The 16,842-nt window shown below is 41.2% G+C and overlaps 1 protein-coding gene across 3 annotated transcripts in view; it reads right to left on the minus strand.

The window, feature by feature from the left end:
• Positions 1-14,921, minus strand: part of ccdc61 (coiled-coil domain containing 61) — a 40,852-nt gene extending 25,931 nt beyond the window's left edge. For all 3 annotated transcript variants that reach the window (XM_084321952.1, XM_084321953.1, XM_084321951.1), the window contains exons 1-7: positions 14,675-14,921; positions 7,909-8,072; positions 5,389-5,471; positions 4,708-4,883; positions 3,874-4,020; positions 1,310-1,574; positions 1,115-1,197 (exon numbers count right to left, since the gene is read on the minus strand). In XM_084321952.1, coding sequence (XP_084178078.1) covers positions 1,115-1,197; positions 1,310-1,574; positions 3,874-4,020; positions 4,708-4,883; positions 5,389-5,471; positions 7,909-8,059 — 905 coding nt within the window. In that variant the 5' untranslated portion in view covers positions 8,060-8,072; positions 14,675-14,921. The remainder of the gene's footprint in view (positions 1-1,114; positions 1,198-1,309; positions 1,575-3,873; positions 4,021-4,707; positions 4,884-5,388; positions 5,472-7,908; positions 8,073-14,674) is intronic.
• Positions 14,922-16,842: the final 1,921 nt, after the last annotated feature.

Here is a 16,842-nt window from a genome sequence, read left to right on the forward strand (position 1 = left end):
GCAATAAATGATTTTATTGAAAAAATAAGAATCGTGTGAGAGAATCGTGATCTCAATTCTTAGAGAGAAAAATCGTGATTCACATTTTAGCAAGAATCGCCCAGCCCTAGTTGGATCACAGCAGGATTGATACCATATAGGCCTTACCTTCACTAGGATGTACCCTAAAAAGAATATTCCAATTATCTGATCGCAAGTCCCAGTATTGGTGTCGATCGTGTCGCCAACATAATCCGCTACACATCATGGACCGGGAGCAATTCACGTTTCTCAACCCGATCGGGACAACCGGTCCCCTTGCCCGACCAATAGAAATCCGACCGGAGACCTCTGATCGAGCCACAGGCCAAGATATCATGTTTCAAAGGGTGCTCGATACTGCCACCTGGGTGGATGCGGCCGGTATTGCACATTGGCATTCTCAAAATGATTCCCCATGTTAACCCAGATTAACCCAGACCTGTGTGTCTGTAATGAATGGAAATATTGAATAAAAGAAATAACGATGAAAACCCGACTATACTCGGGTCTGGCGCTGAACGTTCGGCGAGTTAACCCGACTATCATCGGGTATTAGGGATGGATACCGTTCACATTTGAACCAATACGGTACCGGTACCTGTGAATCGATACCGGTACCCAACGGTACCTTTTTTCTGTACTTTAGTCTCTAAAAAAAATCCAAACTTCAAATAACCACACTTTCGACCTTGCCATTGCCCAGACTGCTTTGTTGTTGAATCAAGTCAAATCCTAGGTAATCGTATATTGTGCGTGTGAACGTTGACATGAAAAGAAAAGTCGAAAAAAAAAAAGTGTAAATTTTTTTATTTTTTATTTTTTTACAGTACCGACAACGGTATCTCACGTTAATCGATACTCGGTAGTACCGACGTGTTTCGGTAAGTACCTTTAAAAGTACCGAATTCGGTACCCATCCCTATCGGGTATGGCGTCCAAAGTGGTAAGATAGGAGTCACCCTGCTACACAACAAACACCATAGACACATGTTAGGATAGGAGTCACCCTGCTACACAACAAACACCATAGACACATATTATTAGGTAATGGATAACCCATGTAAGAAAGTGGATGAAAGAGAGATTGACCAACCCTCTTCGCAGTAACGCCAGTTCGTTGGTCAGAGTCTTGACTCGAATCTGGAGAGCACACTCCGATGACCTAAGCTCCTTCAACTAGATAAAATAAAAGACAAAACAAACACAAACACCTTAGTTAGAGCGTTACTTCACCAACATTTTAACTCATGTTTTGTCATTGTGGTCAGCAGTGCTGCTGCGCCTATACCTGCTCCATCAGCCTGCGGTGCTCCTGGCTCTTGGCCCTCTCCCTGGAGACCTGCTCCTCCATGGTCCTCACGTTGTCTCTGGCCCTCACCCTGGAGACCTGCTCCTCCATGGTCCTCACGGTGTCTCTGGCCCTCACCCTGGAGACCTGCTCCTCCATGGTCCTCACGGTGTCTCTGGCCCTCCACGCATCCCCTGCAGGGCCTCTGTCCAGCTGCTGCCGCTGCTCCAGAGCCGTGGCCAGGGCCTCCTTCACCAAAGACAGTCTAGAAGGAAAGATACACTTTTTTTAACACAGCACTTACGGTACCAGGGCCCTATTCCCTGTACCTGGTTCAACTAAGTCGATCAAAAGTCCCATTAGCCAGATTCAATTAACCCGATGAATAAATCCAGGCTTTCCCTGTTCCTCGAAGGTGGATTCACTCTCGTTAATTCGAACCAGACTTGATACTCAGGATAATTGCGCGTGGCCGCCTCACCTGAAAAGACAGCAGGTGTCGATCACAGAAATCCTGGTTTTCTAACGGCATTGATTGATTGAAAACTTTATTAACAGATTGCAGAATGGGTACAATACAGTACGGCTCAATAGCCTCGCCGACAAGTTAAATGCATATCTATAGGCTAATTTTAAGTCCCTCATTAGTCATTACCCCAATCAATCAGATTATATTTCTTTAAATGTGCCTGGTGGCTGGCTGGCTGGCTGGCTGGCAGACAGACAGACAGACAGACAGACAGACAGACAGACAGACAGACAGACAGACAGACAGACAGACAGACAGACAGACAGACAGACAGACAGACAGACAGACAGACAGAGACACGGAGCACTGTGTAAACAAATCCGACACTTCATCTTCAACAGGGTTTGACAGAGAGCGAGCGAGAGAGACACGGAGTACTGTGTAAACAAACCCGACACTTCATCAAACGGGGTTTGACAGAGAGCGAGCGAGAGAGAGGGAGAAACAGATACACCCTCGCGACAGAGCACACATACACACACGCTCTCTGTCTGTCTCTCTCTCTCTCCCTCTCCCGTTTGAGGAAGTGATAGAGGGGGAGAGAGAGAGACGACAGCGCGACGTGTGTGTATGTGTGCTCTGTCGCGAGGGTGTATCCGTTTCTGCCTCTCTCTCTCGCTCTCTGTCAAACCCCGCTTGATGAAGTTTCGGGTTACACTATGCGCTACAACCACAGAGCCAATCGGATCACTATCCACTCCATCCTCGCCTCGTTACGTCACGATGCGAGTCAAATCAGAATGACCTAATTAAATCGAGCAGGAAATGGTCTGAGCTGAATGAGAGCAATCCGCCAATATGGTATTTAGAGACACAGACACATTGATACTAACTACTATTACTATAATACAATGCTAGACACTGAAAAAAGCCATTTATAATGCATGTCACCTTTAAGCAAATACATCCACAGCGGAGAATATGAAACGAATCAGAGCCAAGCGCCCGATAGGTTTCATTCATAAATATCCCAGCGGGATTCACATTTGCAATGCTCCGTTATTAAAATAACCACATAGTGTGTGTCGCAACTCGCGAGCGCCGTATCCGTATTATTTTACATTTCAAAAGCCCCCTCTAGAAAAACGAAGCACAAAAACATATAATGGGATCTGTGAGGAAGGAAGCTGGCATTTCTTTGCGAGGGCATGGCCAGTTTATCCAGCAAACTGAACTAAACCCTGCGCTGGAGCAGGTTCAAACTTTCTGATCTGTTGCCATAGCGATTTAGACAATCGCGCTTCGGGGAACCGAAAGGTCTGGCTTATGTCAAGTTATCCTGAAAATTATCCGGCTAACTCAGTTAGCCAGGTACGAGGAACAGGGCCCTGGTCACAAGAGGATTGGCTTTAGATACACCTTGTGTAAAAACTGAGCTTAGCAAAAACATGTATTTACTGTGTAACTACAGAAAACCTTCAAGTTAGGATCTTTCCAATGGAAGATTTTAATCAATCTCTGATCTTGCATGTAATTGTTTCCTTTGATCTGCCCCTCCGCTGTGTGTCTACAGTATGAATTGTGCTCGCTTGTCCAGCACTTTACGTGTTTTATTGTACACAGGTCTCTCTTGAAAAAGAGATCTTGATGAGACTACCTGTTTAAATAAATAATAATACATTTCCCCCCAAATGTCCTGATCCTTACCTTGAAGGTATTAAGACAAATGTCTAACATTAGCAACCTCTGGTTGAAGTGGCAATAAACGACTGAGTCTTGAGTACAGTTACAGTCCAGCTCCTCATTGGGGCTGGTAGCAGACACACCGTCTCAAACTGCTTCAGCCCCGAGACCACTTGCCTTCGCTGTCAAATTACCCAGGAGTAGCTATTGTGTTTTTTTTAACACTCTGCTGATAATACAGATAAACACAACTAACTCTGCTGATAATACAGATAAACACAACTAACTCTGCTGATAATACAGATAAACACAACTAACTCTGCTGATAATACAGATAAACACAACCAACTCTGCTGATAATACAGATAAACACAACCAACTCTGCTGATAATACAGATAAACAAAAACTAACTCTGCTCGTAGTCGTCGGATCTCCGGTTCTGGTCTGGTTCCGTGAGAGCCGAGGACACAGAGCTCCCTCCTCAGGGCCCGGATCTCCCTCTGCAGAACAGCCGGGTCAGGCTTACCCTGGTAGGGCAACGGCAAGGGGTAGTGTATCCTGCAGATACAGAGACATATTAATAGTTAGTCCGGTTTCCTGCCTGTTTCAGACTTTTTAAGGCCACTTTGAATATAATGTAATATCTATTTCCTGGCCATACTGACAAAAAAGGTTTGAAGGAAAATGACTATGAAAGAAGTAATTCCATACTAATTGTTGGGGGGGGGGACTGATATCACAGACTGTTGTACTTTGCAGCCCAGATATTCACCCAAAAAAATATTTAAACAGGATACAGAGAAGTTATCGCAACATAGATGTGACTTCATAATCCAATAAATTCTTAAGCCCTATAAAACTCACATTTAAGGTTTTTTTATGGTGAGAATAAGGTATCTACTGGTATACCTGTCAAACTCCACTGTGTAGATGAGAATAAGGCATCTATACCTGTCAAACTCCACTGTGTAGATGAGAATAAGGCATCTATACCTGTCAAACTCCACTGTGTAGATGAGAATAAGGCATCTATACCTGTCAAACTCCACTGTGTAGATGAGAATAAGGCATCTATACCTGTCAAACTCCACTGTGTAGATGAGAATAAGGCATCTATACCTGTCAAACTCCACTGTGTAGATGAGAATAAGGCATCTATACCTGTCAAACTCCACTGTGTAGATGAGAATAAGGCATCTATACCTGTCAAACTCCACTGTGTAGATGAGAATGAGGCATCTATACCTGTCAAACTCCACTGTGTAGATGAGAATAAGGTATCTTTTGGCACTGAGAGTGGGACACTGCTGGCGGCCAGCGGCACAACCTCCATCGGCACGACCTCCATCCCCAGTCTTTCTGTTGCGTAGGAGCTCCAGGTCGCCATAGGTCAGGAGGTCAAGGGTCACGGAATCACTCGTCTTTAGAATCAGAAACACGGCAACTATGAGGTACATGGAGCGAGAGATGTTTCTGTTGTAGTAACTAGAGAGTTGAAACCTTGAAGTAACACCATATCTCAGACATTATCCCAGTCCATGTACGTTCCGTTTCTATGGTAACACTTGCAATATTTCAGCCAATCTAAATATTACATATAAACACCTCATCCCATCTAGTCATAATTGTAGGGTTCTTGCAGGTTTCAATAAGTTACATTTAAGACTTTTTAAGACCACTTTAAAAATAGAATTGAATACATATTTCACGGCCATACTGGCAAAAACGTATGAATGGAAATTACTATGAAAGAAAATACAAATTGGTGAGGGAACTGATTTACTTTGCAGCCCATTTCACACAAACACATTTATTTCATTAAATTAAATGTAAGACTTTTCAAGACCCCTATCCCTGTAATCGGGATATAATAAGCCAATATCTGAAATATTAAGGTGCATGTAACTTTACTAGAATGATACATACCTTTTTAACAGCAGATTCCAACATGCTACAAAATATAGGAAATTGCTTGAAGTTGCCAGTTTTGCGGGTGAGGTCTTCAATGTCTACAAAACAATATGTGTATCAGCTTCTGCATATGATGATATTCAATTAGAGTTCTATGTGCATAATAACCTGCCTCCTATCATTCTGTTGAGAGAAGGACATGTGATAACTGGACACAAAACCAACATGCTCTGTGTCTCAAGAGCTCAGCCAGCCCCCAGAGCAGACCTCTAGTGAACTACAGACATCGTTTCCTTAGGACCAACGAGAGGAGCGTTAAAGAAATAGTTGAGGAAATGGTGTCTGCCGTTCACTAGATGTCTTCTCTCATCTGGCAGATTTTTCTGGGGGGATTGATGTGGCTGAGCTTAGGTCTGGACGATATGGACAAAATATCATATCACAATATGTTTCTTATTAGTTTTGACAGTATAACAGTATTTGATGGTTTTCCATTAGAAATTACAATGGGATATAAAATATATTGTAATTAAATATAATACAAATAATAATCACATTAAAATAAATATATATTTTTTTATATTTGTATTATATATACCATATATATATATATATATAGTGGTGCACGATATATCGTCCGCCGATATAATATCGGCCGATAAGGTAATTTCTTTTACACATCGGTATCGTTCCGATGTCAAAATAGGGCAGATTTTAATAAAAAATATATTGAGTACCGGTATTTATTTTTATCTAACATGTTTTGGTCTTAAATTGTTTCAAAATATCAGATTTCTGAAAATAAATGACAAAGGTTAAAAGAAAATGCGTTTTGGAAAATAGCTCTTTATTTGAGTATCATAAAAAAGTGTTTTTCTGTAAATATCGGTATCGGCCAGAACAGCAATATTAATATCGGTTATCGGCCACAATTCTCACATCGGTGCATCACTATATACAGGGCTGAACAGTGCGAGATATATGTTGCACGTGCTACAGCAACATCGGTCTGTGCGATGAATGGATTTACTTCAGTAGCACTGGTGCGATAGGCATTCGGTTCATATCGATACTCTTATTTTGAAAATCCTGTGGCAAGTCTCATCTCCGCAGAAGCGCAGCTCCAGCCATAATATCTATGGCTCCGGCAGCTAACAACGTTCTGTTCATATCGATACTCTTATTTTGAAAATCCCGTGGAGTCGACTCGTATCCGCTCGGCTCACAGCACAGCAGTAGCGTCTGGAACACGGACATTGCAACAGAGCAAGGCTAGTGTGCCTATTTTGCGACCCAAAACAAGTCCCTGCTGTTTTATTCTGCAACGGGTCAAATGCATATAACATGCTATGCAATCCTTGCCATTCCTTTATGACCACGTCGTGTTAAAGGCTGAAATTAACGTTACGTTAGCGTAAGCTAACAACAAGCTAACCCTCTTCAGAGCCATAGAGAGAACAGCAGACGGGCAGAGTGAGATGGGGGAGGGGGGCAGGCATTCTCCCTTCTGTGTGTGTGTGTGTGTGTTTGAAAAGATCAGATGAAGTCAGACGAGTATATTATATTGATAGTAAATGTACTGAGGGTGGACAGATAATGTTGATATTTAAACATAAAAAATACAATACATAATAAATGTATTCATGATCATCATGCAACATAAAACAATTGCAGGAACGGTTTGGGAGAGGAAGGGGTTTTAGGTTGCGTGTTGTGAGTTCCAAATAAAAGTTTCAAGCTCACTAAATCAAAACATGGCACTTTACAGTGAACAGGTCTATTTGTATTAAAAACAATAGATTGTTTTTCCTTTAAAAGTAAAGAGGTACATTTTTTTCAAATTATATTTGTGTTACCTTTTTTGAGTTGATCTAAATGTTACTGATTGTGTTAAATGGGCTTATGAAGTTATGATATCGTCTCATATCGATTGCAGGCACCTGCATCGTATCGTGGCAGATATCGCCAAATATCGTATCGTTGTCCAAAGAATCTATATCGTATCGTGATGAAACTGGTGATTCCCACCCCTAGTAGAGTCCATACATCCAACACCAAATCCCATAATTCCTTACACGTAACTTGTCTGGCTGTGTGACGTGAACTTGTCAGCATGAAAATGACAGCCAAACATGGCACTGCAACTAAATAACACAAATACAATAGGCACATTTGTGACTGTTACAAATATAACACTTTTATACTTGTGCTACAAGATTTTGGCCTGTGCTACAGAACTATCAACCTCTGTAGCACCAGTGCTATGTGCAAAAAAAGTTAACGTACAGCCCTGATATATATATATATAATATTTATTATTTATATATTTTTTTACAACATGTATGTAGTATAGTGGACAATGGTATAGTAAAATACCTTTGCATGGATCCATGACAGTGTACCTTCATATTTGGTGCACCAGACGTAGCCACGTTTTTTTCTAGACTCAGAACACGTTGGTATTGTGGGACAACAGAATGACCGGATGCAGGTTAAAAGTCTTCAAAACCCTTTTAAAAACCAGATGCAACTCACACGCCGGGTCGAACTCCCCCCTCCACTGATCAGCTGTTGCGGAGTCTGAGATCTCCACGTTCAGCAGCGCCTTCTCCACCTCCACCTTCACAGCAAACTCCGTCCCTCTGAACACGAGATCCTCCTCCACCACGGCCAGATCCAGCTCCATCGCTCCACCACACCTAGGGTGACGGAACATATTGAAATACATTGGAATGTCGCAATTCTAGTTCGTTCTACCGTTCCAATTCTCAAAAGTGCTGTATCAAAGAAAATTCTAAACCAGAGTGCAAAGTTGCAGTAAAGTGCATCGTCTGGTTTCATCACAGTTCGTCCTAATATACACAGCCCTACTTGAAGTGTAAAGGTTTTAGGGCTGTCAATGAATACTCTATATTTGAATTGTAAAAAAGAACATACATTCGATTGTAAAAATTGATATTCGAAGTGTGAAGTGTTTTTTTTTTATAATTTTTTTTATATTTATTTTCTTTTCTTTTTTTACATTAAACAAGACAACACAATACTGTAATAACAACAATAAACAGGACTTCACAGGACATAGTAACAACAACAACAACAATAACGACAATGGAAATAAACAAAACAAAACAAAACATAAAAATAAAAGTGTTACCACAGATACAACAAAAAAATATATATGCGCAACAATAGATATTCGAATATCATCCTTTTTTTTTAAGGAATATTCTAATGTCATTTTTGGCTAATTTTGACAGCACTAAAAAGTTTAGCCATACATTTGGGGTCGGCAGTGACCACAGGAAAGAGCATGATCAGTGGACATGAGTGAGATCAGGATTTCTTTAACTGACCATGTTGCAAACCAGAATTGGAATGTGTATTTTTATTCTATCTCGGAGTCCTTGCATAGGCTATGCATTACTTCAGAGTGGTCAGGGCACAGGGTTGACATATATATGTTTTATTACACGTACATACATACCAACTATTCGCCTGTTTATTCTCCACCCATCGATCATCCATAGCCACGCTATATTATCACCGACATCTAAATTGGGGGATCCCCCTTTGAACGGCCCTTCTAAGGTTTCTCTTCTCCACATCGCCTGTGGTGCTTTTTTCCTATTGCTAGTTTTTCCTTACCGTCGCTGGGGTATGTCTGGGGAGTGTTGTATATTTGGATTTTATGTGGTTTTTGTTCTTGATTTATTATGATGTTTCTTCTTGACTTGTTTAAAGAAGACTTGTCCAGCCCATGGGGGCATTACCTTGTGATCTCAGGCTTTACAATTACATTTGATTTGATTTTACTTGACTGGGAGTTTCAGGTACAGTGCCTTGCTCAAGGGCATTTAAGCAAGTTGGCATGAATGCAACACCGGCCACCCTCGTCACCAGCTAACAGATGGGGTACACCCGATTGTATGCCCTGGGAATTGAACCAGCTACCTCGAGGTCACCTAATGTTACCAACCTGTATTCCCTCCTATCTTATTTGTGACATGAAGGTCACAAATGAAAGGAACCATTGTTTTTAATGTAATTTTATTTAAAGTGCAACAGAAGACTAGTTTACTTTTATGTTTTACATTTTAAAGACGACCTAATTTCTAATGCACCCGTCTTCAAGACCACTTTCTAGGTGAAAAACCTTTTACATTATCCGCTATTAGCATGGGCCGAAACCATCATCATAGCCGCCATCACCCCAGTCATCACACACATAAGGCCATGCTAAATAAATGGTTTGGTTCCGGTTGCCGACCGACCCTGCCGATTTAGGTGCGACCCAAATTTATTTTACGAGTTTAAAAAATAAAAAACAATTTTTAAACAATAAAGTTTAGTTAAATCTTAGTCAAAAAGTGCAGTCCATGTCAATAATGAGAATATATAAAAAGCAAGTATTTCACAATATTTGCACAGCTCTGACGTCAGGATATTTAGTGAGTAGTATTTAGGGGTGGCATTTTTTATACTACTACCTTTGTACATTGTACTTTTGTAGTACAGTGTCTTTGTATTTTAATCTTTAGTATTATGGATATTAAACATGCTGGCACATGCATCCATGTTGTCATGAACATTTTAATTAAATAAAGAAATTCCCTATCCATAGTCGCCGTGGGAAAGAATTAAATAAAAAATTAAATAAATTCCCTACCTACCCATGACCTTAACTGACAACCAACAGGAACCAAACAATTTATTTTGTTAGGCCTAATAAACCTCTCCATAAAACAGGGACACGTCCCCAAAGACTTCAAAATTACGAGAGTGACCCCCCTGCACAAAAAAGGCAGCAAATTAGACCCGGGCAACTACTGCCCTGTTTCTATTCTTACCTCCATCTCGAAAGTCATGGGGAAAAAAATCTACAAACAGGTCGAAAAGTACCTTGCGGAAAAAGATCTAATCTACGAATTCCAATCTGACTTCAGAACATGCCACTCCACTGACACATGCCTTCTCTATTTGAATGGCCACATCAAACAAGAGGTGGACGCGGGCAAATACTGCGGCATCATCATGCTGAACCTACAAAAGGCCTTCGACACTGTCAATCACTCCATTCTGATTGACATGATTTTAGTTTATCAGTGAGCTAGATGCAATCCTACCTGGAGGGGAGAGAACAGATGGTGGAGGTAAACGATACTTTACCCCCCCCCCCCCCTCCCAGTGAGCTGTGGTGTTCCACAAGGAAGCATACTAGGACCGTTACTGTTCCTAATTTATGCAAATGACATGTCGTCAGCTTGTGACTGCAACTTGTTCCTGTTCGCAGACGACTCAGCCCTGCTGGTCTCTGACAAGAACAAGTTACAGGTTGAAAAAACCCTCAGCAGGGCGGTCAGGTGGCGTAGCGGAGATTGCGCTCGTCACCAATGCAAGAGACTGCGGTCTCAACTCCCGGAGTCAGCATTGCTTGGGGCTTGGGCTGATCGCTATACTAACCCGTTTGCCTGGGTTAGGGGGAGGGCAAGTCATGGGTGGGAATCTGGCGTTGTGGACAGGTCAGGTCAGGTCTGGGCGCTTAATCAGTGGAGGCAGGACTTGATGAAGGCACCGTGACCTCCCACGCTCCAACACCAATGAGAGTCCTCGCTGCCAGGTGAAAAAAGAGTCACTGGCTGTCGGAGGAAGCGTGCAGATGACTTCAGGGTTCCCTTGTACCGACCAGTAGGAGAACATGCGCACAACAACCAGGTAGGGGAGGGGGGGAATTGGCACAACGACTAAATTGGGACGGGGAGAAAACAGAGAAAAAAATCGGAGAAAGAGAGGATTAAAAAAATAAATAAAAATAAAAACTCAGCTCAGAACTCGGCAGAATCTGCACCTGGCTCGCTGATAACAAACTATCATTACACCTGGGTAAAAGTTTAAACAGAGTCCATTCTCTTCGGATCAAATAACAAACTCAGCAAGACCTGTTACAGTGGGTGACAATATTGTCACAAGGAAAGATGAAATTACATACCTGGTTTCCATCCTAGAGGCAAATCTTTCCTGTGACAAAATGGCATCCAATGAATAAGATTCTTGTACCGGATCTCCTCTCTGGTAAACAAGAATACCCTGAGACTCTAACAGGAGCACTCAAGGGTACTACGACTATGCTTGCACCTCATGGTACCAAAGCACCTCAAAGGCACTAAAAACAAGATTACAAACATCACAAAACAAACTGGTCAGACTACTGCTTGACCTTACTCCTAGAACCCACCTCACCCCTGCCCATTTTGACAACCTAGGATAGCTTAGAGCAGGGGTTCTCAAAACTTTTTTATACCGCAATCCCATTTTATTTAGGAATCTTTTTGGCGACCCCACACTTAATGTATCGCGTAATTTCAACGTGGAAATAAGGATCAAAATAAAAGCACGTTGTTTAGAAAATGAAATTACAGCACTATGTTATCAATGAAATGAATGAATATTATCAACAAAAGCAATGGAATTGTTTCTGTATACATATTTATAAAACTAGGCATATTTTGCCAAAATATGTTGCCAGAACATGAAAAGAAAATGCGCTCACGTGCGCTTTGGCAGACATCCGCTTCTACTCTGAAAATCCGCCCTCAGAGATATGTTGATGCAAAGGGGACAGGCTTTATCAGCGCAGCATTACACAACACTGGGTACTCGTTCCGTACTGATATCCAGAATTTTGCGAGGGCCTGTCCAGTGAAATTGACTTTCAGTAGCTTGTCACACGAAAGATCATTGAGCACATTGAGCACATTGAGCACATTGAGCCATCAAGCTGAGTAAACACCCCCAAATCTCTGCTGATTATCCTGAAGTGCCACTAACGGAGTTTCCAGCTCATTATCAGTGCATTTCTCTGCCAATGTGTTGTTTTTGTCTGCAAGGAAAATCTGCGCTTCTTCTCCGAGTTAACAAAGGCGAATACTCTGCCTCAAGATAGCCGGCCTCACTTCAGTGTGGTATAGTAGCTGGTTATGCGCAGAGGCATGACCCCTTTTCATCGCGGTCAACCAGCAACGCTTCTGACAACAAACCTATCCATTGCGACTCCAGGTTACACACAAAAGACCAGACCCCCCTCCCGCGATTATAAATGCGCAGGGTGTAGTGAGATGTGTATTTGAATACATGTGTCAGCCTCCATTGATGAAGGGGCGAGACATGGCAAATACACACAGCTGCCGGCAGTGCCGGGTGGAAAACTCGATCAGAGTTTTTTTTGTTGCCAGTGCAACACCTACCCGCGACCCCACTTTGGGGCGCGACCCGTAGTTTGAGAACCGCTGGCTTCTAGAGTAGACAACAGAATACAGCAACTTGCAATGGGCCTGGTCTACAAGATACACTACACCACTAAGGTACCCATGTACATGTCGAAATACTTCCCAAAGGTCATTGAATACCATGACCACAACACCAGAGGGAGTTCCACGAATCATGTCCAACCCAGATTCGGCACAAACAAGGGACTAAACACATTTCGCAATTATGCCACATCAATGTGGAACGCCCTACCTACAGCCGTAAAAAAAATTGTAATCCCTACCCACTTTCAAAGAGCACCTACGGGAGGCTGCAACTCGAAACTGGCCCCCGTAAATGTCCAAACCCACACACCACCCCCTCCTAATGTACAGTTTCACATATGTATATTATTTTCTGTTAGGATCTCTGTTTAACAGTACTGTATATTTGCATATCTTGTGTGTGATAATATTTCCACGACAACCTGTAAATCATGTATGTCATGTACCCCCCCCTCCCAATGTAGTTTCCTCCCCCTCGTATGTATATATTTTCTGTTAGGATCTCTGTTTAACAGTTTGATTGATTGATTGAAAAGTGTATTAACAGATTGCAGAATGAGTAATAATAATAATAATATAGTTCATGCTATATTATGTTATTATGTTATTTGATACTATCTTGTCTAGCACAGTCTCTGGAGCGTAACAGTAAGAAGCATTTTGTATGAAAGTATTCTGTACTTCTGTATGACAACTATTAAAGAACTTGAACTTGAGTACAGTATGTATGTATCACAAACAGTAGGCCTACTGTATTTGCAAATCTGGTATGTCATAAATGTATAGATGTAGCAGTACCGTCTATCTGTATGTATGTTGTGTATGTCATATATGTTATGATTAATTGAAAATGGGGGACCCTGATGTAAACAAGACAAAAGTCTTTCTCTGGTCTGCATCCCCTTAACAATTGTATGTATTGAGCTGTACTGTACTGTACCCATTCTGCAATCTGTTGATCTTTTCAATCAATCAAAAACAATAAGTCAAGAACAAAACAAAAACACCATAAAGTCAATTTTTTTTAAATAAATGCTAAATAAATTCAACACTCCCAGACATACCCCACGCGAAGGTAAGGAAAAACTAAAAAAGACTAAATCATTAACAAAATATTAGACGTTAATATGATGATGCAGATATGTTTAACTCGCCGTTTTCTTTCCATGTAGCTAGCTAATAACTTAGATTAGATTAAAATGCATTGTCATTATACAGTACAACAAAGTACTACAACAAAAATAAATGTGGCATCCAACCAGAGCGCAAATGTAACAGTAAAGTGCTATAGTAATATATAATGTACAGGTGATTCAACTGGATATAAAATAGATACATTTGTACTACTGAGTAATAGTGCTAAATCAGATGTATAGAGTTGTAGTATATTATTATTATGTACAGTGATGCAGGTATAGACACTAACTATGGTAGTAAATCATACTGGCCAGCGGTATGAATAGTAAGGGATATGTACAGATAGATGGTGTATATAATATCCATCTGTACATATCCCTTACTAGATAGATAGTCTACAAATATGTCAAAGGGATTATATGCAGCCTAATGCAGGTATGTGCAGACAGATGTGGATAGGCATACGGTATATGAATATAGTCATTCCCGAATGAATAAAGGAATATCTTACCTTAGGATATATACAGTATACAGGTATATATAAAGGATTATACGAGCTAGCTAATAACGTTAGTTACACAGACGTGCTGCTAGCTGTTAGAACCTGCTACGGCGTCGGGTCCGGTTCCAGGAAGTAGACAGCGACGGGTTAACGTTACTTACTTACTTGTCTTGTGATGGATCTCGTCCATAGTTGGCTAATGTGCTGCCAGCTTAACACACCGCTGACTTTTACAAACGACAACACGCGTTTACTTTACGTTAGACTATTTTATTTCATCACGTTACGTTAATTTAGCTAACGTTAGGTCGATTAAATAACCCGAGTTATTAAAAACATAACCAGGTTAGCTTACCGTTCATTCGCTGCACTGATGAGGCCGAATACCTACTAGCTAACGACAACAACAACAACAACGACGACTGCTGCCCCTCGAAGAAATCAATGGATGAAACGGTTAACAGTAACTCTGTGTTGCTGGGGAAACATCTGGTGGTTAGTTAGGTGGCTGTGATCCGCCGCCACCGGCCGAATAGAGCGCTTCAACAACCGGGAACTTTTAAAACCAAAGACAATCGAAGGGAAAGAGATTGTTCCCTGCGGGTCTAGAAAGGCACGACTGCGCATGTCCACACACACACACACGCACACAGTCGACAGGTGTAATGCTATATTCAGTTAGTTCATTAACCGAAAAAAGTATTGTTACTGCCTGTATTGCTTTTACCCCTTTCTTACTCTGCATTACTTTTATTCTTTCATGGTTACCCGCGTTCTATGCCTGTCTTATTTTATGTTGCGGATGGCGCTCTTTGGGTTGCAATTCTTGTATGAAAGGTGCTATATACCGTTGTCGTTTATTATTATTATTATCATCATTATTAAAACCTGTGTATATGTATGATGATAATATTTGGGTCATGGTCTTACAGAAGAACCTGGAGCTACCGACTTGACGTTTTGCAATAGTGAACCTGGAATATTGACACTTTTATTTTATAGTTCACATTGTTGGAGAGATTTGGAAATATATATTTAAATAAATACTGGTCACTCTATTAAGTTGAATCTTAAATATGTTAGTTTATTTTGAAAGCAATGTTAATTAATTACATTTTATGATGAATCGTGTGATCCTTTGGGAAGTTTCCTGCTTGGTAAGTTTCATATACACTGGTAAGTGTGTTGCTCATGGGACGGGGTTGCACGCCGAGCAACCGGCTCTGTGAGCATGCAGAACGCGCATGCGTGCCAACTCGCTAAGTACCCACCTGGCTACTTTGCATAACAATAGCGCAGGTCGTCAGGTGTGTTCAAATACGTTCTCAGATACATTCACACAAAACTTGTGAATGAAATCGTAGAGGCAATTAGGCATCGTCTTTAGTCTGTGCAGCACACGTGCACCTGGCGTCATTAAAACACAGTGCAACCAGCTTTGAAATCACCAACACACCCCACAACACTGTTGGACTGTCGGACCATGCACTGCAGTGGTTCCAGTACCTCTTAGGCAGGACTGAATATGTCTCACTGGGAGGATACAAGTCCAGGCTGCTCCCTCTAACCTGTGGTGTTCCGCAAGGGTCGGTTCTTGGTCCCATCCTCTTCATCACCTACATGCTCCCCCTCGGTCGTGTCATCGGCAGACATGGAATGTTCTTTCACTGTTATGCCGATGACACACAACTCTACATAAAAACTGCCCCAAACCCCTCTGCAGCTGTCATGCCTCACCACATGTCTTGAGGAGATAAAGGCATGGATGAACAGCAACTTCCTCCAACTAAACAGCAAAAAAACGAGGCACTTCTCATTGGTATGGCCGGGGTGTAAAAAGTAGGCCTACCCATAAATTATACTTAAGTGAAAGTATGGGTACTCTCTCAAAATCTGACTCAAGTAAAAGTCAAAGTATCTGGCTAAAAACACACTTGAGTAAAAGTAAAAAAGTCCTACTTTTAAATGTACTTAAGTACTAAAAAGTAAAAGTAAAAAAAAAAATGTTTGGAAAGGGATAGACCAGGGGTCTCAAACTCATTCCATCATCGGCCAAGTTTTCAGTTTAAGATACATTGCACCAGGTGAGTTAGTTGAAGAGGTGAGCCAATTAGTGAAATCATCAGCTGGTGTTTAGGCAAGGCTGGAATGAAACCAAGCATACACTCTGCCCACAATGGAATGTGTTCTGTGATAGACCATGCTGAAATGAAAGAACAGAGGACACTTTTTTTGCATTAAAATTATTTAATGCACTTCTCCATTGAAGGTAAACTAACATGGACGGCATTCACATCACAGCATGAATAATATCACAATATTAAAGACAGAATACTGTAGTATCCTGAATAATATCACAATATTAAAGGCATAATACTGTAGTATCCTGAATAATATCACAATATTAAAGGCAGAATACTGGAGTACCCTGAATAATATCACAATATTAACCACAGCATACTGGATTATCCTGAATAATATCACAATATTAAAGGCAGAATACTGGAGTATACCCTGAATAAT

This window comes from Notolepis coatsorum (genome assembly GCF_963971535.1).
Source record: "Notolepis coatsorum genome assembly, chromosome: 1".
Classification (NCBI taxonomy): Eukaryota; Metazoa; Chordata; class Actinopteri; order Aulopiformes; family Paralepididae; genus Notolepis; species Notolepis coatsorum.